The 23,703-nt window shown below is 40.2% G+C and overlaps 1 protein-coding gene across 4 annotated transcripts in view; it reads right to left on the reverse strand.

Moving 5' to 3' along the window:
- Positions 1 to 23,703, reverse strand: part of MROH2B (maestro heat like repeat family member 2B) — a 73,361-nt gene that overhangs the window by 10,390 nt on the left and 39,268 nt on the right. For all 4 annotated transcript variants that reach the window (XM_058718463.1, XM_058718456.1, XM_058718446.1 and 1 more), the window contains 14 exons: positions 21,393 to 21,500; positions 20,708 to 20,860; positions 17,933 to 17,959; positions 17,048 to 17,167; positions 16,753 to 16,832; positions 10,345 to 10,480; positions 10,155 to 10,250; positions 9,568 to 9,657; positions 9,079 to 9,199; positions 6,614 to 6,711; positions 3,858 to 4,010; positions 1,530 to 1,687; positions 893 to 1,019; positions 110 to 297 (listed from right to left, as the gene is read on the reverse strand). In XM_058718463.1, the coding sequence (XP_058574446.1) occupies positions 110 to 297; positions 893 to 1,019; positions 1,530 to 1,687; positions 3,858 to 4,010; positions 6,614 to 6,711; positions 9,079 to 9,199; positions 9,568 to 9,657; positions 10,155 to 10,250; positions 10,345 to 10,480; positions 16,753 to 16,832; positions 17,048 to 17,167; positions 17,933 to 17,959; positions 20,708 to 20,860; positions 21,393 to 21,500 (1,655 nt within the window). The remainder of the gene's footprint in view (positions 1 to 109; positions 298 to 892; positions 1,020 to 1,529; positions 1,688 to 3,857; positions 4,011 to 6,613; positions 6,712 to 9,078; positions 9,200 to 9,567; positions 9,658 to 10,154; positions 10,251 to 10,344; positions 10,481 to 16,752; positions 16,833 to 17,047; positions 17,168 to 17,932; positions 17,960 to 20,707; positions 20,861 to 21,392; positions 21,501 to 23,703) is intronic.

Consider the following 23,703-nt stretch of genomic DNA (forward strand, 5'->3'; position numbering starts at 1 on the left):
GTGGGTAATTGAGGCCACGCCAGGAGGCACAGGCGTTGACTAACAGAGCCCCTCCTCTAGAGTCTGGGGTCCAGACAGCTCTGGCAGGCCCTCTGGCCTGGCCATTTACCTGCAGGGGTCTGCGGTCTGCTGCCGTTCTCCCTGTGGCATCACCCGCCGCCTGCGGCTGAAGGTGGAAGTGGGCATTTTCTGGCCCAGTGTGCAGCTGACCAACTTCAGGAGAAGAGTGAACACCTCTGGGTACAAGCTTGTGACAGGGGTGCCTGCCGATACCACTTCATACATAGCACAGGCCACCTGAGGGGAGAAAGGACTTCGTGGTCAAACAGGCTCCTTTCCTCCAAGGACATCTCCCTGGTCTGACCTTCAAGTTGTTTTCTCCCCAAAGGATTGCTTTCCAAGTTGACCGCACTCATACTCAAAAGGAAACGAAACGAAACGAAACGAAACGAAACAAAACAGAACAAAACACAAAAAAATGCCAGAAAAGAGGGTGTATTTGTTTGGAAACTTCTCAGCTCATACTGTGTTTCTCTCTCAGGACTGTTATGTTCGGCAACTCCAAACTCTAGGGGGCACCAGTCAGGTGAAATGAAATCTTTTCCAGCATTGAGGTCTTGCAAAGGGGTGCTTTGGATATCTTAAGACTAATTTGTAAATACGGACCCACAGATTTTCTTTGGGATGATGAGAAATTTGCTTCTAAAAGCGATCAGCCACAGACAAAATTGCTGCCATATTTGTCCAACTAACTCCAATTAACTGGAGCCGATTTAAAATCAGGGTATAAGAGGGGAAGAAGTATGATTAATGCTACATCACCAAGGTTCAGGTGGGGACAGACCATGGAGTGGGACACAATTCCAGGTATGCGATGGGTTGTCCAACTCACTGAAATCGCCTCCAGCCCAGCTACGTCATCTTCTAATTCATTCTCAAGTTTGTCTGTTAAGGCTCTCAAGAGCTTACCACTGGAGGCTGTGTTCTCAGCCAGAGCCTTCCACAATGTCTTTGTGTCCCTAGGGTGGTAAGCCAGGAAGCTGATAAGAAACAACTCTTTGGAATATGAGCTTTTTCATCTGTTCCCCTCTAAAACCACATTATGACTAATCAAAATTTCAAGGACAGATGGCGATGCTAACATGCCCGGAGATGATAAGGATGTGTTATTTAACAGTCCAGCATTCTGGACTTGGGTTACTGAGGTTTGTTAATGTCCTTTAAGGCACAAACTTCTCACATAGGTGAAATTCAAGGCAACTAGAAAGAAGAGAAATACTCATTTTCTAATATTCACTTATTCCTATGATGTATTTTTTTAAAAAAGAAATCTTATCATATTAGGAGGATATGTATATGAAAAACACTTGGAAAAACATTATTTATGATTCAAACACCATTTTTGAACTTATTATTTAGGTGAGATGTTCTCAACCTTTCTTTTTACTCTCTTTCTCTCAAACCACAAATTCTTCCTCAGTGCGGATTAGCATTTCCTGGGAGAAGGAATGAGCTCCGTTAGAATCTACCTGTCAAAGGGCAGAGGCTTCTGTAAAAGGTTAGCAACAACTGCATCCATGTGAAAGCTGGCTATCTGAGAGATGGCTTCCAGCATAAACTGAAAACTTTCTTCCTTTTGTCTGAGGACTGGCATGTGATAGTAAATCATGTTCAAGATCTCCAACAGCTAAAAAAAAAAGTCCAAATCAAACATTAAATTGCCATTTTCCCTCTACTATATGGCTTAGGACACATATAGTCAGCATATTAATCATGGGTAGTTGATGAATTATATAATCATGTTAGAAACACTAGTTAATTCTATGCATGGCCTATCTCTTACTCACGAGGATTGTAGGTATATTGGGTATTTATTCCTAAGTCAATGTAGCAAATATTTAGTGAAAGACTGCATTATGCCAAGTGTTGTGCTAGGCATTGTGGGGGATTTACCAAAGAGGAATACGATGTAGCCCTTTCTCAAAAGGAATGAATGTTCTAAGAAAGAATACCAGCCATATATCCAAAGGCCTGTGCACCAGGCAGTATATGGCAAATGTACACAAGAGGTTCACAAGATTGTGAGGGAACCCAGAAGTAACTGAGGTCACTTTGGAGGGACACCTGATGTGGGTCTTGAAGGATATATAGAAATTTCAAAAGGCAAGGTGGGGATGGTGGGGAAAGTCATCCTCATCCCAAAGAAGAATATAGATAAAGATGTAAAATAAAAAAGCATGATAATGGATGAAGCACAAAAGATTTTTAGAGCAGTGGAAGTATTCTGTATGTTACTGCAATGGTGGATATGTGCAATTATACGTTTGTCAATACCAACAGTTAACTTTAAGGGAAACTCTGGACTTTGAGTGATAATAATGTGTTGATGTAGGTTCATCGATTGTAACAAATGTACCACCATGTTGTAGGATGTTGATGGTAAGGGAGGATACATGTGTGTGGGGAGAGGAGGTACAGGGCTCTATGCCCAATTTTGCTGTGAGCCTAAAACTTCTCTAAAAAAAAAAAAAAAAAAAATATATATATATATATATATATATATATATATATATATATATATATATAAACTAGCATGAGAGCCTGGGCCCAAGCAAATATGGCAAACATTTCTGGAACAAGAGAATGGTCCAGTTTGGAACACAGAGAAAATGAGGGTGATAAGAGAAGATAACTTGACAGAAAAGATGAAGCCAGATCCTAGAGAACACTGAAGGTCACCTTCCAAATTTGGATGTGAATCTGTGGGCAGCAGGAAATGATATTATACATTTGGATTTTTGACGTGGAGAAGGGCGTATCTATCTGCTAGTAGCTTTGCTTCTAGTAGATATTTCTCTTGTTTGTTTTGGATAGATATTTTTAGGTTAAACATGACATTTACTCTGAATTAAAATTCTTTAAACATAAATATCTGGCAAATATGATTACCACAGAGTCCCATTAGGGGAGGATTTAGGTCCCTATTGCTCCCTTTTAATGCCAAACACGCAAATACAACAACATTCCAAATTTATGAACCTTTGATCTTCCCATGTCCAGTATAATGCCTGCCACATAGTACACACTCAGGAAATTTTTTAAAAAACTGATTGGAGAGTAATTAGCACAGAAATAATTTCTAAAGGTCATACTTTGGAGAATTCTTTAATTTAGGGTGGTTGACCCGGGACATGGGGACCATAACTTCTTTCACCTATAGGAGGTGTCTTCATTGAGTTAAAGATTCTCTTCCTCCTTATTAATCTTTGAATTGTCTGAATTTTGTTTCCAACCTCAAGAGAAAGGCTAGAGCATCCCCATTTGGAGCTCTTAACCAAGCTTCCTGAGCTCAAATCCTTTTCACTCTGCCTAACTCTCCAGCTGGGAGTAAGGACTAAGGACTTTCCCTCAATCAGTTCTTCAATGACACCTTCCTTACCAGAAAACAAACCCCAAGGTGTGTGGAAGAGAAGCCTGAAGAGAGGCAGTGGAATTAGAAACTCTACTGATCCTCAGTGGTCATCCCAAAGGTGATCCACACAGTCACCCTCATCCTTATAGATCTAACAGTCCAGTTTTCCAGAATCCAAATGCCCTTGGTAGAGAGCTGCTGTCTCTGGCCAAAGAGTGACAGTTGGGAAAGACTTTTTGATCACAGACTAGCGAGGCAATTGAGACAGGCTGAGACAACATGAGCCTGGTTGTTAATACACAAGTTGGGTCTCTGCTGAGGCCTCCCGAGGCTATGCATGCTCTTGCTTATTTCCCAACAGAGGACAAACTGGGAAGTAGCAATCAACTTGGCATTTCAGAAGTGTTAGAATTCTGCTCGATGGTCAAACTGGCTGTCAGTTCACCTGTTCTTCCAAAGCAGCTCCCTGCTCCTTCAGGGCAGCAACCATCCATATGCCACAGGCCTTTGTACAGGTGGGGTTAAGGGTCTCCAGACCATCCAGGGTTTCCTCCAGGAACATTAGAATTTCTTCATTTGGGATGAGTTTACTGACGATCTGAGAATGTACCCAGAAAGATTCATGTTATCAATCACCTCACTTCATGCAACATGCTGCTACTGTTTGTTTTAAGATATTGGAAACCACTGGAATTTCCAAACAGCACATGATTGGAACTATAGAAACTACTAAAACAGATAGAGACAATACCCTACAACCTCTAGGTAAACTTTTCCTACAGTTGCCCTTTTATCATTTTATATTTATTGAATCCCAAGCCTCCTGAGGCAATTTCTTCTCCAAACTTATAGTGTACTCCACAAGGGAAAAATAATGTATAAATTTTGTATAACAATTTATATGATATAAATTACTTCAGCATACATTTCATATATCACAGAAATATGTCTGAGGTATGCCAAAGAATAGCTAAGGCTTGGGAATTTAGGAAAGTCTATCACCAGGTACTAAGTGCCATGCTGAATAACAGGTGTCTCACAGTTTCCATAAAAGTATGAATTGTTATGATCCCTGTCTTTTACTCTTTCATGTTTCAAAATTAAGAGTAGTCAAAAGTTCTAGAAAATAAAAACTTTGCAATTTGGTCTCTATGTACAAGAACTATACAGAATGGGTGATAGCAGTGTGTGAGTATGAGTGTGCGTGTGCGTGTGTGTGTGTGTGTGTGTGTGTGTGTGTGAACACATATGCATGCGTGCATGAGTCCTAATGAAAATGCAGGCAGGCAGGTGAAAAGTTAGCAGTTTGAATGAATTCCAGGAACATTGTCTGGGGCTTTAACCAAGCAAGATGGTTGTGATTATGAGTTTGTAGGTATGAAAACATTACTATTTACAACTGACTTCCCTCTGCATTAAGTGACCTGATGATTGATATTTAATAGTAATGTTCTTGAAAGGAAATGAGTCCCTTTTCATGAATAGTTGCATGTCTCAACCAGTTTCTGAGTCATTTTTGTTCCAAGATCAAGGGACCAGACTGCCACATCTGTTCTATGTAACACCAAATACCTGCTTGGGCTCCAAACTCAATGGTTATCTATTTTTTCCTCATATTGGTATGGATGATGGTTTAGCAAGAAAGGAAGGAGGGGAACTCATGTTTTTGGATACTTATCATGCATCAGACACTTTCTTAGGCATTTGACCTATGTTTCCTCCGTGCCCCTCAACTGGCCTCTCTCCCTTATTCTGGACACTTTCTTGTTGTTTCTGCTGCTGTCACTTTAGTCCAAGCCACCTCCTTGTAGTTTCCTCCAAACTGACCTCATTAATTTCACTCCTGCTGGCCTGTATTGTAGTATGAACACAGCAGCCAGATGACCCTCTGAAATAGAAGTCTGATCATGTTCCTTCTTGCAGGAACACACCTAGCCCATATAGGGCTTGTGCAAATTAGGAAAAGACACCTGTCCTCAAGACAGTTCACTTCTCTCTGTAAGTATATGGTCATAATGACTGATTTTGTTGGAACTTTTGCTGCCATCTGTGGATAACTACCTTAAAATACATAAATGTCTACAATGTTTACATTAGGAATGATGCTGCCTCACATGAAGAGGCCCTTGTGCATCTCATATCTGGCACAATTGGACATAGTGCCCCGACTTATGCTCAAAACCCTGTGCTGGCTTTTATTTCCAACTGGAGTAAAAGTCAAAGTCTTTGGAGCATCTGGGTGGCTCAGTCGGTTAAGCATCTGACTCTTGGTTTTGGCTCAGGTCATGATCTCAAGGTTCGTGAGTTTGAGCCCCACGTCTGCATTGTCAGTGCAGAGTCTGCTTGAGTTTCTCTGTCTCCCTCTCTCTTTCTCTGCCCCTCCCCAACTTGTGCTGTCTCTATCTCTCTCAAAATAAGTAAATAAACTAAAAAAAAAAAGTCAAAGTCTTTAACAAGAACTGGAAGGCAATTGAATCATTCCTGAGCTATCTCTTGGATCTCACTACCTCCTTCTTTCTCTACCTCAGGGCCTCTGTACTTGCTTTCTCCTCTGCCTGGAATGTTCTTTTCCCTCAGTCTTCATGGTCTCCCCTTCACAGTGGCCTTTTCTAAGAAATCACCCCTCCCTTACTCTCTATTCCCTTACTTGACTATATTTTTTCTCAATTATCACTACCTGACATATTTATTTGGCTGACTCCATCCACCAGGATACAAGGTCATCCAGGGCAGGCATTTTGTCTTTTTCTATTCTTAGAGCCTAGAACAAAGTCTGGCATATGATAGGTGCACAGAACATAGTAGGCGAATGCATAAATGATTAAATAAACGAATGAATTCATTGACCAATTCTCAGAACAACTCTGAGAGGTAGGTTATGCATTTCTTTTTAAGATGAGGAGAATGGGTTTCAAGCAGTGCACACAGAATGCGTTCAGTAGACTCCAAAGCTCTTGTTTCTTCTACTCCACTCCACTGCCTCCCTTACCCTGAAGAATCTTGGTTCACAATATTTCTCAGAGAATGAAATATAAGCAGCAGGTGTTGACAGGGCACATGCACCCAGGGTTAATGCATGATAGCCTAAGAGAATGGCTAGACCACTGCTCTCCTTGGTGGTGGGGCATACACAGCTTACTCATTTGGAAATCAACCCAGAACTATCTTTACATCCCTTGGCCAGTCCTCCATATCTATTACCTTTGCTATTTTAGAAGAAATCTTGATCTGGACCTGTACATCATCACACTGCAGCCCTTCCTGCAAATCCTGCAGTCTTTCCACCTCTGGGTGAATACCTAAAATCCACAAGGGGGGACATATGCAAGAGTTTAAAGACCTGATGGGGTTGAAGAGGTTGGCCATATTGAAAGGGCAGGCGTAAAAGCAAACACATTTGTACAGGTGGTTTAGTACCATGCTAAATACTCTGCAAGCAATGATCTCATCTATTACTCATAAACATCATCTGAGGTAGACACTCCTGTTTTTGCAGATGAGAAAGATGAGACAGAAAGGTATAAAGTCATTTGGCCATGGTTATCTAGTGACTAAAAATAGCAGAGTCAGAATTTGAACCCTGGTCTGTCTGACATTGGTGCCTAGGCTCTGACTACTCTGCTATGCTGCTCTCTCTGTTGAGGTTCCATTTTGCAGTGAGCCACTTTGGGGAAAATGGAAAGGTAACTATTGCAATAAAAACATCAGCAACTCTGTAAATGATTGTTGGAATCAATTTATAAACCCAGACCTAAGCAGTAACGATTTTCTGCTTGTTGTTTGAATGTATAGTAATTGTGGAAACTACCACCTAAACCATTTTGTGGTGGGCATCCCAGCCCAACAGAACACACATGGACTTTGGAGTCAGACAGACCTGAGCTCACAGCCCAGCTCCACTACTTGCTGGAATGGGTACATTTCTTTCTTTTTTTGAAGTTTATTTATTTTTGGAGAGAGAGAGAGAGAGAATGAGAGGGGCAGAAAGCGAGGGAGAGAGAATCCCAAGCAGGCTCCCCACTGTCAGTGCAGAGCCCAATGTGGGGCTTGATCCCATGAACCATGAGATCATAACCTGAGCTGAAATCAAGAGTCATACACTTAGCCAACTGAGCCATCCAGGCGCACGGCGGATGGCTATGTTTCTTAACTTCAGGTCTCTTTATCTCAAAACTGATTATTAAATGGGTATTTAATTTAGCATCACACTTGTTACTTGTATTCAACGGGTGTTTCATAATCATATTCCCTCTCTCTGCCATGCTTATTCAATCCATTGAGGAAAAGAGTTAAAGTAAATAATGAAGTATGGGATTTTTTTTTATTAACAAAGAGTACTTGAGAACCTGAATTTTGCATGTTTCAGGAAAATAAAGTACCCTAAAGGAAGAATAGGTAGAACAATAATAGAGTTGAAATTCCTATCTTCCTACGAGGTTCCTCTCTGGTACGTTTCTTCTCTTCCTGGGATGGCCTCTTAGTTCTTACCTCCTTAACTCATTTTTTATTTTGTGGCTTGGTACAAGCATATATCCTTAGTGAATTATCTTCCCATACCCCAAGGGACTTTCATACCTAGTTTGACTCTGTTGAACATTATTTTTTCTTCTCCACTGACTAACCACCCCTCCTCCCCCAAGCCAAATCCCACCTTTTAGTTTTAACACATTTTTTATGTGAATTTTATAGTTGTAGTATCTCTGTGTCTCCAGCATCAGAAAATGCTTGAAACATGGAAAGTGCTTAATAAACATTTTCTGAGTACTTAAAAGAAAGAGGAGTGGAACACAGGTGTGAGATGGCATTAAAACTTAGACCCACAACCCCACAAGTAACCCTCAGTTTGTTCTCCATATTTATGAATCTCTTCTGTTTTGTCCCCCTCCCAGTTTTTATATTATTTTTGTTTCCCTTCCCTTATGTTCATCTTTTTGTCATATGATTTTTTGTGGGAGGGGGGATGGGCTAAATGGGTAAGGGGCACTAAGGAATACACTCCTGAAATCACTGTTGCATTATATGCTACCTAATTTGGATGTAAATTTAAAAAAATAATAAAAACTTAGACCCATGGTCCTGGCTGCGCCTGGGCTGTACAGAACTGCGCATGTGCAGTGCAAGGCCATCCTCTGTGAAGCCACTGCTGGTTGAACCTGGACCTGAGGCCCTGCTTGTTGGTTTCAGCCCGAGATTGAGGTTTTAAAATTCCTTACGTTTCCTGATATTGACACTCCACATGCACTTGGAGAGCAGAGTTTCTGTTCTGGAAGCTGGAAAAACCTCCACAAAGTTGTCTCTCTTAGAGAACTTTAGTAATAGTGCTATTTCTTCCTGAAGAAAACCTTGTGATAGAAGAAGCATTGCTAATACGCCTAAGTGCTCAGTGATTTAAACTGGACACTCTCAAAACATTTTCACCTACCCCAATGGACCTTTATAATGCATCTGTGTCATTATCTTTATTTCTAAAAATAGCAAAAAACAGAGCCATTGGGGAAAAAAGATCCAAGAGAGAGACAAATCCTAGACATAATTAATGCATTAGAATGCAGAAACGACTGAACAGCGGAAAGAGAGGGACAGAGAGACATCGATGAACAAAGAGGAAAACTGAGAAGAAAACAGGTATCTGCTCTTCATTTGTGGGTTTCTCATCTTTCCCTCACCTTTTATACAGAACAGACCAATTGTGGAGCTGGCAGCTGCTTGACGGATGGTGGGCAGGGTGTCACAGGAGTGAGGAGCCAGGAGGCCGAGGAGTGAGCCGATCTTAAAGTGTTCTGGAGGCTGGAGGATAAAGGAGATGGGGCGCAAGGTGATGGGGAGGCTTGACATCCCAGGATATTCCCAACAACACTGGAGATGAAGTCCCTTATTTTCCCCCTAAAGGTCCTTAGAATGAAATTGAATCTTGGACTTTCCCTTTAAGGGCAGTGGAAAAGTGAGCCGGCAAGCATGTAAAGGCAGCCAGATAGTTTAATCCTAGTGTCCTTGCCTCACTCTGGGGTCGGGGGACACCTCTCAGGTGCTTCTCTGGAAAGCACTCCATTCTGGGACTGGAGATCCATCATGCACAAGTTTGGGATTCCAGAGGCCTCAGCTGATCCCTACTGTCAGCAAAGGATGAAATCTATTCACTGCTGGGGATTACTTACCTCCACATCATTTGTCAGCACCTGTGCGGTGATCTGGAAGGCTCTTTCTCTTTCCCAGTCTTTTTGTGAAACAAGCCACATTCGGAGAAGCTGTTGGTCAAAGAATAAATGTCCTTTCCTTAGCACTCCTCATATTCACTCATTCTCATTCTCTGGCTCCTGCTGTCTCTGCCTCTTCTGTAACGGTGCTCACCTCCCACAAACAATTTTTTTTTAATTTTTTTTTTAACGTTTTTATTTTTTGAGACAGAGAGAGACAGAGCATGAACGGGGGAGGGTCAGAGAGAGAGGGAGACACAGAATCTGAAACAGGCTCCGGGCTCTGAGCGGTCAGCACAGAGCCTGACGCGGGGCTCGAACTCACGGGCGGTGAGATCATGACCTGAGCCAAAGTCGGACGCTTAACCGACCAAGCCACCCAGGCGCCCCATCCCACAAACAATTTTAAGAGGACTGGCCCTATGTGGTGGGTTAAATGGGTCAGGCTGGACATCTCCCTGGGAAGAGGATGAGGTAGAGTCTGGAGTGTCACCTTGCAGCCCAGATGAGGGCATGTGGGAATCAGTTTGAGCAGTGGCCCTACTCACATTGAACATTTCTTGACAGTCCTCCGCTTTCACATTATCCCACATCATGGTCCTCAGCAGCCTTCCCAGAGCATCCATGGATCGTTCGTAGAGAAACTGAAATCCAAAGTGAGCATGAGTGTCAGGCTCCAGCGGGAGAGTAGAGTCCCACTGTAGTTCTTGATTTTACTCAGGCCTCACCCCCACGTACATTGATGTGCTCCTTGTCCTTATCTGTTTCGCCTTCATCTTTGAGTTTTTCCAGAGGTGGAAGGGGAAGCAGCCTCCGAATAGTCTCTTCAAGAATATTGAGATGGTCATTTAGTGAGAGCTGAGGCTTCAGTTTGCTGAAACGAGAACCATGTAGAGGGATGGACGTTAGGATGACAAACAAAACATAGCCCGGAAGAGTACCCAAGAACTGCCAACCATACCTGAAGGGGTCAGTACGTTTGCCGACGTGTTGGAATGTTGAGGGAGGTGGTGACAGAAGCAGGGAGAGGTTGGGCACATGGAATCAGACTGTACTGGCGTGCATAGTCAACATGCCTCATTTCTAATTTATTAGAGTGATGAACAAATCATCCCTAGCTCTGTGGTATTTAACCCTTTATTATATGATCTGTGATAACATTAACCCACTTGTTTTTTCTAGTGCTCATGGGTTGTGTGTGTGTGTGTGTGTGTGTGTGTGTGTTGGGTGGGGGGAATTCTAAATTTGGAGCAGTGATTTTTATCCATTTCATATGTCTTCTCAGGTTATAACTGGTGTCACACATACTATAGGTACTCATGAATGTACCTATAGTAATGACATTGTAATCATCCTTCCTTCCCCCTCCCTTCCTCCCTCCTTTCTATTCTCCCTCCCTTCCTTCCTTCATTCCCTTCTTTCAGGTATTTACTATAAACATCACGAAGGTGTGAGCCTAGACATAACGTGGAAAAATGTATATGTTCAATAAACATGAAAATCCCCATTTATTATTTAATAAATGTAAATAAAGACAATAAAATGCCACTTGTCAGCTACCAAATTAGCAAAGAAATTGAAAATGATGACACGGTTGGGGCAGGGTGAAATTGGTTCTCTCACAGGGGAATAAAAGTCAGTACCAGGTGGGGCAGGTCAATTGAAAGTGTTAAATATGTTGAACAGTCTTTTCATCTTTATTGTCTGGCTGACTTAAAAAAAAATCAACTTATTGAGGCAAAATTTATGCACAACAAGCTGCATCCAGTTAAAAGTGTGCAATTAAATGGGTTTTGGACCCATGAAACCACCACTATAATCAATATAGAACACCTAGATTTTTCCTTATGCCCCTTTACAGTTCATCTCTTCCTTCACTCTAGCCCCTGAAAACCGATTGGTTTTCAGTCATTAAAGATTGGTTTGCCAGTTCTATAAGTGTGCTGTCCAAATGAGGGTAATCTCTAGCGACAGGCAGCTATCCAATACCTGAGTTGTGGCTAGACTAAATTAAGACATGCTGTAATTCTAAAACACACTGGATTTTGAAGATTTTGTATGAAAAATCATGTAAATTATCTCATTACATTTGTTAAATATCAAATACACATTGAAATGATAATATACTGAATATATCGGATTAAGTAAAATTATTAAAATTAATGTTTCTTTTCACTCTTTTAAACAGTGGCTACCAGAAAATTTTAAGTGACATATGTGACTTGCATTATATTTCTACTTGACAACATTATTTTAGTGCTTAGCTAACTTTTAGTTTATCTTCCACATTTATTTATCTGAGCTTTCTTCAAACTTCACGTATCTTTGGAAACATGGCAACCTGTGCCTTCTCTTAGTTGCTTCTTGCTACAGTTTAGGAGATTATGTGGGTATGTTTTTGCATCTATTTTCCCCAGTATACAAGGCCATATTTTGTTAATGGTTATCTTTTTTGAATCTAGCTCAATGCCTGGTACATGGATGACATTGAATACTATTTATTGAACTAAATTGTCAACTTTTATAATTAAAAGTTCAGAGAGCACTTTTTGCATAAAGTGTTCACCAAAATATTATTTATAGTTTTTATTTTTTAATGTTTTATTTATTCTTGAGAGAGAGAGAGACAGAGAGACAGAGAGACAGAGCATGAGCAGGGGAGGGGCAGAGCGAGAGAGGGACATAGAATCCAAAGCAGGCTCCAGGCTCTGAGCTGTCAGCACAGAGCCCAACGCGGGGGTCGAACTCACAATCCGTGAGATCATGACCTGAAGTCTGATGCTCAACCAGCTGAGCCACCCAGGCACCCCTATTTATAGTTTTAAAAACTGACAATTAACTATAGCAAGAGGAGGTTGATTAAATAATATGAGATATATCTATACAGTAAGTCATTAAACAGCCATTAAAAATGCTGTTTGTTACCTCAACATAATAAAGGCTATATATGAAAAGGCTACAGCTAATATCATGTTAATGGTGAAAGACTGTAAACTTTTCCTCTAATATTTAGAGGAAAATCTAAGATCAGGGACAAGATAAGGATGCTTGCTTTTGCCACTTTTATTTGACATAATACTGAAAGTGCCAGCCAGAGCTATTAGGCTATAAAAAGAAATAAAAGCCATGTATATTGGAAAGAAGAAGCAAAATTATCTCTGTTTGCAGAAGATATGATCTTATATATAGAAAACCCTAGGGTGCCTGGGTGGCACCCTAGTTGGTTAACCGTCCAACTTCGGCTCAGGTCATGATCTCGCAGTTTGTGAGTTCGAGTCCTACATTGGGCTCTGTGCTGACAGCTCAGAGCCTGGAGCCTGCTTTGGCTTCTCTGTCTCCCTCTCTCTCTCTGAACTTCTCCTGCTTGTGCTCTATCTCTCTCTGTCTCTCAAAAATAAATAAACAGTAAAAAAAAATTAGAAAACCCCAACATGCACAAAAAAAATTATTAGAATAAAACAAATTCAACAATGGTGTAGAATACAAAATCAATACATACCAATCAGTTGTGTTACTACATTAACAATGAATAATCAAAAAGGAAATTAACAATTCCATTTACAATAGCATCAAAAAGAATAAAATATTTAACCAAGGGAGCGAAAGACTTGTACACTGAAAACCACAAAAGGTTGCTAAAGGAAATTAAAAAAGACACAAATAAATGGAAAAACATCCCATGTTCATTGATTTGGGCGCTTACTTTTGTTAAGATATCCATACTACCCAAAGCAGATTATAGATTTAATGTAATCTCCATCAAAATCCCAGTTTTTGTAGAAATGGAAAATCCATCCTAAAATTCATATGAAATCTCAAGGGACCCCAAATAGTCAAAATAATCTTGAAAAAGGACAAAGTTGGAGTTCTCACACTTCCCGGTTTCAAAGATTATTACAAAAACCACAGTAATCAAAACAGTGTGGTTCTGGCATAAAGAGACAGACATATATAGACTAATGGAATAGAGAGCCCTGGAATAAACTCTGGGATACATGGTTACAAGGGTCCAAGACCATTCAGTGAGGAAAGGAAAGTCTTTTCAATAGTGTTGGGAAAACTGGATATCCACATACAACAAATGAAGTTGGGACCCTTACCTTATTCCATACACAAAAATCAAGGCAAAATGGACCAAACACCTAAATGTATGAGCTAAAACTCTTCAACTCCTGGAAGAAAACTTTGAGAGAAAGCTTAATGATATTGGATTTGGCAATGATTTCTTGGATATGACACTAAAAGCACAGATAACAAAAGGGAAAATAGACAAATGGAAAATAGACAATAGACAAATAAAAATTAAAGCTTCTGTGCATCAAAGGACACAATTAATACAGTAAAAAGACAATCTATGGAATGGGAGAAAATATTTACAAATCACATATCTGGTAAGGAGCTTATAACCACAATATACAAAGAACTCTGACAACTCAACAACAAAAAACAAAGAATCAATTACAAAAACGGACAAAAGAAGTAAACATTTTTCCAAAGAAGATATAAAGATAGGTAATGAGCATATGAAAAGATGCTGAAAGTTGCTAAATCATTAGAGAAATGCAACTCAAAACCACAATGAGATTCTAAGGATGGCTGCTATTAAAAATAAACCAGAAAATGACAAGTATTGGCAAAAATATGGAAAAATTAGAACCCTTATGCACTGTTGATGGGAGTGTGAAATGGTGCCATTGCTACAGAAAACAGTATGGTGCTTCCTTAAACAATTAAAAATAGAATTCTCGTATGATCCAGCAATCCTACTTTTACGTGTATACGCAAAAGAATTAAAAGCAAGGACTGGAAAAGATATTTAGGCACCCATATTTGTTAGTGGAATTATTCACAAGAATCAAACCATGAACACAACCCAAGCATCCATTGGGTGAATGGATTAACAAAATATGGTGTATATATTAAATGGAATATTATTCAGCCTTAAAAAGGAATGAAATTTTGACACAGGTTATCATATGGATGGACATTATTCTAGTGAAATAAGAAAGGCACAAAAAGACAAATACTGCATGATCCCATTATATGAGGTACCTAAAATACATAGTTCATAGAGACAGAAGGTAGAATGGTGTTTGCCAGCTCTGGTGGGAAGAGGGAACAGGGAGTTGTTTAATGTGTATAGAGCTTCAGTTTTGCAAGATGAAAAGAATTCTTGAGGTTGATTTCACAACAATATGATTATACTTAACACTGCTGCACTATGCACTTAAAAAATAGTTAAGATGGTACATTTTTGGGGTATTTTACAACAATTAAAATATTTTTTAAACAAATTTTTTATGCTTATTTATTTTTGAAAGAGACACACACACACACACACACACACACACACACACAATGTGGTGAAGAGCAGAGAGAGAGGGAGACAGAAGATCTGAAGCGGTCTCTGCACTGACAGCCCGGAGTCCAATGCAGGGCTCGAACTCACAAACTGTGAGATCATGACCCGAGCCGAAATCGGTTGCTCAACCGACTGAGCCACCCAGGCACCCCTAACAATTAAAATATTTTTTAAAAACTGGGGCGCCTGGGTGGCGCAGTCGGTTAAGCGTCCGACTTCAGCTCAGGTCACGATCTCGCGGTCCGTGAGTTCGAGCCCTGCGTCAGGCTCTGGGCTGATGGCTCAGAGCCTGGAGCCTGCTTCCGATTCTGTGTCTCCTTCTCTCTCTGCCCCTCCCTCCTTCATGCTCTGTCTCTCTCTGTCTCAAAAATAAATAAACGTTAAAAAAAATTAAAAAAAAAATAAAAACAACGAAAAAAGAACAATGTTTGTAAAGAATGGTAATAACATGGGAATATGTAAGGTGAAATAAGGAAAGACAGGATGCACGATCGTATGTAGAGCACGATCTCAACTCTACTTAAAATGAAGAATAGGGTATAATGAATTGAAGGACACATACCAAAATGTTGAAAATAGGGGGCAATTATTATTATTATTATTATTTTTTTAAAGGTTTATTTATTTTAGAGAGAGAGAGAGCACAAGCTGTGGAGGGGCAGAGAGAGAGGGGGACAGAGGATCCAGGATCTGAAGTGGGCCCTGTGCTGACAGCAGAGAGCTCGATGCGGGGCTCAAACTCACAAACTTGTGAGATCCTGACCTGAGCTGAAGTCGGCTGCTCAACTGACTGAGCCACCTGGGAGCCCAAAGTTTTTATTATTTTTAAAAACTTTCTATAGTTTCTAAGATTTAACAATGAATTTGTATTTCTTTACTGCAGCGGGAAAATATTATTTTAAAATCTTGATTAAGGGGCGCCTGGGTGGCTCAGTCCGTTAAGCGGCCGACCTCGGCTCAGGTCCTGATCTCGCTGTCCGTGAGTTCGAGCCCCGCGTCGGGCTCTGTGCTGAGAGCTCAGAGCCTGGAGCCTGTTTCAGATTCTGTGTCTCCCTCTCTCTGACCCTCCCCTGTTCATGCTCTGTCTCTCCCTGTCTCAAAAATAAATAAACGTTAAAAAAAGAATTTTAAAATAAAATAAAATAAAATTTTGATTAAAATTATTTTCTTCTTTAGGTTTATTTCTACTAACCAACTAAAATATGATTAGGGCTTTCGTCAGTTTTTTTTTAATGTTTATTTTTGTGTGAGAGAGAGACAGAGCATGAGTAGGGGAGGGGCAGAGAGAGAGGGAGACACAGAATCCATAGCAGGCTCCAGGCTCTGAGCTGTCAGCACTGAGCCCCCACGTGGGACTTGAACTCATGAACCTTGAGATCATGACCTGAGCTGAAGTCAGACACTTAACCGACTGAGACACCCAGGTGCCCCAGGGCTTCATAAGTTTTTAATGGGAATATTAAAATTTGCCTACAGACCAAAGTCTAGGAAAAGAAATTTCCTTTTGCACCAAAACTTCAATCCTTATGTATCAATAAGTCTGACTCCTCTACGTGGCTCTTTCTCCCTCTTGTTTATCAAATGGTCAGGCTCTTAGTCAGTTCTGTAAGTCTGAAAAGAGGGAGAAGCCCCAATTTGAAATAGCCCATCGATGAGCTGTGTTCACTTTGGGAAGGGTGCACTGGTGTATCCACTGACTGAGAAGTTAGTTGATCTGAAGGAGGATATTGGGAAGGAAATATTTTTCTCAATGAGAGCAAGAAAAATTCTCTAAAATTCTCTACCTGAGGTATCTAATGGCGATTAAAGCTTTCCACCGAACAGGGCTAGCTAAGGAATCCAGGGGCTCATCCCTGATGAAGTCCTGTAACACAAACAAGGAGGTGAAATATTTTAGAAAGGGGAGTTTCCACATGCAGCTGCAATGCCATTGGACCACTGGGTGCCCTTGGTCCAAAATATGGCAGAGATCTGTTTGTTCCCTGGGACTGGCAAGTTTTACCCACTAAAAAAAGACAGCTCTGTGCTCTTGGTAACAGACTTTTCATGGCCTTGCCCATGTCCTCTCTGCCCACTCACCAGCATGTAACCCAGTAGCACCTCCTTGTAGGAGAACTTGAACCCCTGATCCTCAGCATCTTGGACAGCAATGCCAATCTCAGTGATACTTCTTGTGAAACTCATTTGCAGATCCATGTCCTAAAACGGAAGGATTCACAGTGCAAGCCAAAGTCTTGGGTACCACACCTGGTTCTATAAACCCAGTTCTTGACTTAGGGTTGAACTATGTGCCCAGACAGAAGTGAGAATCTGTTTCTTTTTCCTTCTCTACCTCAGTTTAGGATCAAAGTTGCAGGGAAATTAAAAAAACAAAGGTCAATTTCTACTCCTTCCACCCCCTACCCCCCACCCCCCCATAGATTGAGGTTCTATAAGGCAGTGGCTTTTAAACTTTTTGGACCATAAACCACACAGTAGGAAACAGTTTACAATTCCATTCTGTACTTACATTCTATCTATCTATCTATCTATCTATCTATCTATCATCTATCTATCTAAATATAATATATATAATACCTGAAATAAAAGTTTTATGATACTTATTATTGCTATGTGCAATGTTCTCTTCTATTTCTTTTATTTCATTAAAAAATTTGCTGGTGCGGTCTATTAAATCTATTACATTGAAATCATAGTCTACTGGTGGGTCACAGCCCATAGTTCTAAAAATACTGTTCTAGTTTGCAGTCTAACTTTCAAACCACCTGTAACCAAATATAGCTCTATGTTCTGTCCTAGATTAAGCTCAGGGATCCTGGCTTCAGAATTGGATTAATTAGTTATATATTGGGATCCTTTCCTCTGGAATCAAATCAAGAGGACATATATGCTTCCTGCATTTCCAGGGAGCCTACTTGGTATTCAAATGTATTTGTATTCAAATATATCAAATATATTGCATACCTTATTCATGACAGACATGCCCAGAACCTGAAAACCAAAGGCAAAAGCAGATATAGAGCCGCAGTTAGAGAGTTCCCTTACACCAGCAAAAAGACCCACCCACCAATCTGAAAACAAGAGTGAAGCAGGACACAGAGTCTTGCCAAGGAGTGGGTGCTGTGCACTCCCTCCCCTAGTTCCAAAGTGAGGTCCTGTACATTGGGAGACATTTTCCCCAGGTGAGTCTAATAGACAGAATGAAGCATAAAGATATCAGGCGTTTGGGTTTCAAGCCTCACAATTTAAAGAGACTCTACCAGATTTTGGTAAGAAAAAGGATAGAGGCTGTTGACAGAAAGACCAGCGAAAAGCTATAGAATGAAAGTAATAGGGGAGCTGACTTTGGAAGGAGATATAGTCAGTTCTGCTATGATGCTTGCATTGAAAATGCAACTTTGTTCCAGTGAAATTGATATGTGAGTAAATACTTCTGGTATATTCTGAATTTTGTGTTTGCTTATGCACAGTTTGGTCCATGACAGCGAAAGGTGAACTAGCTGAATTGAACTGCATAGGAATACTCACACAACACCTCAAACACGCCAGCTGCCTCAGTTTACCATGGTAAGAGCTGCTTCCCATACAAATCTGGCATTCTAGCTGTCCGGCTGATTTCAAACGACCCTTCTTTATACCACCATTTCATAATAACTCACAACTTTCACAATTGAATTCATGTGTTTTTCAAGGAAAAGTGACATAATTTTTTTTATAGTACTTAGATATTTCTTAAATGTTTTTTTTTCTTAAATGGTTTTAAAAATTAGGTTCCTATTTTTTTCTGTGTCATTGATGGGGTTTTTGAATGTTGTGCTCCTTACCCCATTTTCCCCACAATCCTGTGTTTTTTTTGTACTATGTTGTGCTATGCTGTGTTACAGCAGAACTGACTGTACCTTGAAAATGTACAGTCATCATTATCTAAAACATCTTTATCTCTTTTCCTCTTTTATTTTTATCCTAATTTTCCTCAATGACTGACTAAAAATTAATGTAACAGAAAACATCTTCAAAAAAATTTTTTTAATGTTTATTTATTTTTGAGAGAGAGACAGAGTATGAGTGGGGAGAGAGAAGAGAGAGAGACACAGAACCTGAAGCAGGCTTCAGGCTCTGAGCTGTCAGCACAGAAGCCTATGCGGGGCTTGAACTCATGAACAGTGAGATCATGATCTGAGCCGAAGTCGGATGCCCAACCAACTGAGCCACCCAGGTGCCCCAGAAAACATCTTTTTTTAAATCATATTTTTGGTTTTCATCATTGCTTTTCAAATTTTGAGTGCATCAGAATCACCTTTTCAGGAGCATGGCAAAAATACAGATTCATAGATTCATCCCTAAAGGCTGTGATTCATTAGAGATCTCTATTTTTAACAAGGTCTCCAGGTAATTGTCATGCAACTGAAGGGTGAGGATCACTGCCCTAATCCCTTTCACTGGTGTATACTTATATCTGTGATATCATGAGTTCCCTGTGATTCCATTTTTATCACATACACACATGAATAAATATCAAGAGTACAGATTTATCAAGCAGGTGGTGTGTGCAGAGCACAGAGGAGGAGGTAAGACAGCATAAGGTACCATCCCTAACATCAAGGTGCTGACAGTCTGATGTGGGAGCAGATGTGCACGTAATCGGCAGAAGCTTCTGAAACTTGGCTGTGGGTAAGAATCATTTATAAACCTTTTAAAATTACAGCTGTCAGACTCCACCCCAGATCTACTGAATCAATCTCCCTGAAAAATGGTTCTGGGAAGCCGTATTTCAAACTTGATCCCAAGGTGATTTTTAGGTGGCTGACCTGGTACTAGTTAGCAAAATGGCTAAATTGACAATATATATAAAGTACTTTATTAAAGATATAAAAAGTACTATGGGGGACAGAAATGATCAGATGAATTCCAACTCAGATGTGTGGCTCTGAGGCAGGAATATTCCTGGCATGTTTGAAGAGCATCAGCGACAGCCGGGGGGATTGGTATGAATGTGTGTGTTGGGGTGCGTGTGAAATAGTACCTAATGATGTAGACTGCCTAGATTGGTTAATGATATTTTTATTCTCTTAAAGATACATGTATTGTGGGGCGCCTGGGTAGCTGAGTCGGTTGAGTGTCTGACTTCGGCTCAGGTCATGATCTCACGGTTCAGTTCTATGAGTTGGAGCCCCACATCGGGCTCTGCACTGACAGCACAGAGACTGCCTCAGGTCCTCTGTCTCCCTCTCTCTCTACCTCTTCCCTGCTCATGTTCTGTCCCCCTCTCTCTCAAGAATAAATAAACATTAAAAAAATTTGAAAAGATACATGTATTTCGCTTACTATTTGTGAGGCACTGTTTTAGGTGGTTTATCTATACCATGTAAAAGGTTGAACAACTACCATTAGTAACACTTCAGAGACTATTGCAGGGAAGTAATGAATCTGTAATGCCCTAATGAGGTACTGGAGTAATTATTTTAAGTTTGATTCGAGGGAGACTGCTATGGGTACTTACCTAGGAAGGTATCATGGGACATGAACTGCCCAAGGTTTTGGAAAGAAACAAATTACCTGACCCTGTTTTGTTATGAAAAAAAAAATTTTTTTGTCTTATATTCTCATCTTCCAAATATACCAGGTCCTGTCTTGCCTTTGGCCTGTATCTTTTGAGCATGAATATTCCCAAGAGGTGAGCCCCTCCAAGGTTTGGGAACCCCAGACTAGAAATCCAGGCAGCCCTGTGCTAGCCATTACCTGAGAGCACTGGCCATAAAGAAATAGGACTTGGGATACGATGTCTTGATCAAGCCTGGTGAGGAGTTGACCCTTAGGAGCATGGAGGGCAACAGCTCCGTAGATTACCATGACATCAGTCTTGGTGAGGCTCTTTTTCCCAGAAAAAATACCCTGAAAGAGAGACATAAAAACTATGATGGAAGGTGTCGCCTTCCTTCCATGTTGTTTCCTAATTCTATGGACCACTACAGGGATTAAGAAATGAGACTGCGATGATGAAAATTAGTCTAAAACTGATACCCTTGCTTGGTCAAATTTAAACACCCAAAACTGTGCTGTGGATCTATCAGGCTTTAAAAAAGAGGTCCCTGTGGGAAAGCGTGTGTTAATTTTTATTTATTACATCTCTTTCCTTCAGGGGAAGCAGAGTGTACACAATGGAAACTGACCAGGAGGCCTGAACAGTTGGTAGAGGGACAAACCTAGGCACACACAGAATTCCTTAGGACCTTTCGAGTCAGCAATAGTGATAGAAAATGGAGTAGATCTGTCAGATAGCTGGTCATGCTACAGGGCCTGGGCTCAGGCAATTCTCACCTGGACTACAGACCTGGGGACAGGAAGAGGCTGTTCAGTGATGGGATCAGTGTCGTTTGCCCTTGCAGTGACCAAAAGCTTTGGGACAGAAAGTTGTTCTTTTTACCTTACATCGATTCATGAAAAACTTTTCCCGATCTTGGAATGTCTTAAGAACTTTTAAGACAGTATCCAAATGAGTCTCAGCGCAGTATCCTAAAATAGATGTTATTCCCTAAAGTCAGAAAAGATAGGAGTTTTGAGTTTAACCATTCACTTATTCAACAAATACTTATGGAACCCCTATTATGTGTCAGGCACTCTTCTAGGTGCTGGGGAGACAACAGTGAACAGAACACACTGAACTCCCTTTCCTTGTAGTGCACACAACCAGGGGGAAATGACAGGGGAATAACATTAAATAAGCACATAAATTTGCTAAATATGTAAATATATAGTATTTCAATGGTGAGAAGTGCTATGGACAGAAGGAAAACAAGAAAAGAGAATAGCACTGTAGGTTGGGGCATTTTCAATTTAAATGGGTGGAAGTCTTCATTAACAGGGTAACATTGAGTAGTGTTCTAAAATGAATGAGGGAGCAAGCCATTGGACTGAGTGGGAAGGAGAGTTCCAAACAGGATGGGGGAAATGGTGTTAGAAATAATTCCAAGAGCAATAAATGATCACATCAGACAAGGAGAAGATAAATAATAAAAAAGCAGTCTCAAAAGTTCAGTAAGTCTAGTGGTTTCTGACCATTTAATATGGAAGAGAGAATCCTAAACATCTTAAAATTTCTGAGGACAATGTATAACAAAATACACTACAAAATTTTTTTTATACTAGGTGGTCTTTATTAGCCTGGAAATTTTTAAAATTTATTTTTAATTTTTTTTAACACACATACTCTCCTTCCTCCACATTCACATATACTCTGCAGCTTAGGCCAGGGTAGGGAATAGGTAAAAGTGCTTTGAAAAAGCTCTCTAGGTTATGCTTATGTTTTCTCTAGGTTGAAAATCAATAGCATCTAAGGTTATTTTCAGCTTGTAAATTCAATGATTTTGATATTTATGATTTTGTTTTTAAACATTTATTTATTTTTGAGACAGAGAGAGACAGAGCATGAACGGGGGAGGGGCAGAGAGAGAGGGAGACACAGAATCGGAAGCAGGCTCCAGGCTCTGGGCCATCCCAGAGCCTGACACAGGGCTCGAACTCACGGACCGAAAGATCGTGACCTGAGCTGAAGTCGGACACTCAACCGACTGAGCCACCCAGGCGCCCCTTGATATTTATGATTTAAGTTAAAAAATCAAGGCCAAAATATACTAAAAATACTTTTTATTAAGTAAGAATAACTGAAATTCATTTTTCAATACTTTCACAAACCTGGTTAAATAATGAAGCATTGATCCTGGGATGCAAGTGTGGTTCAATATTCACAAATCAATGAATGTGATATACCACATCAATGAAAGGGTGAAAACCTTTTCAATAGATGCAGAAAAAGCATTTGACAAAGTACATCCATTCATGATAAAAACCCTCAATAAAGTAGGTTTAGAGGGAACATACCTAAACATACCTAAACATGAAAAACCCAGAGCTAACATCATACTCAATGGTAAAAAACTTAAGAGCTTTTCCCTTAAGACCAGGAACAAGACAAGGATGTCTACCCTCACCACTTTTATTCAACATAGTATTGAGAGTCCTAGCCACAGCAATCAGGCAAGTGAAAGAAATAAAAGGCATCCCAATTGATAAGGAAGAAATAAAAATTTCACTATTTGCAGACGACATGATGGTATGCATAGAAAATCCTAAAGACTACCAAAAAACTACTAGAAATGGTAAATGCATTCAGTAAGGTCACAGGACACAAAAACAGTATAGAGAAATCTGTTGCATTTCTACACGCTAATAATGAAGTAGCAGAAAGAGAAATTAAGAAAACAATTCCATTTACAATTGCACCAAAAATCATAAAACACCTAGGAACAAACTTAACTAAGGACATGTAAGACATGCACTCTGAAAACTATAACACTGATGAAAGAAATTGAAGACAGCACAAATGGGAAGCTATTCCATCCTCATAGATTGGAAGAACAAATATTGTTAAAATGTCCACATTACCCAAAGTAATCTACAGACTTAATGAAATCCCTATCAAAATACCGACAGCATGTTTCACAGAACTAGAACAAATAACCTTAACATTTGTATTGGAACTACAGGAGTGCCTGGGTGGCTCAGTCAGTTAAGCCTGCAACTCTTGATTTCAACTCTGGTCTTGATCTCATGGTTTGTGAGATCGAGCCCCACATCAGGTTCTGTGCTGACAGCACAGAGCCTGTTTGGGATTCTCTCTCTCTGACCCTCCCCCACTCATCATGTTCTCTGCCTCTCTGTCAAAATAAATAAATAAA

The sequence above is a fragment of the Neofelis nebulosa genome, chromosome 1 (genome assembly GCF_028018385.1).
Source record: "Neofelis nebulosa isolate mNeoNeb1 chromosome 1, mNeoNeb1.pri, whole genome shotgun sequence".
Classification (NCBI taxonomy): Eukaryota; Metazoa; Chordata; class Mammalia; order Carnivora; family Felidae; genus Neofelis; species Neofelis nebulosa.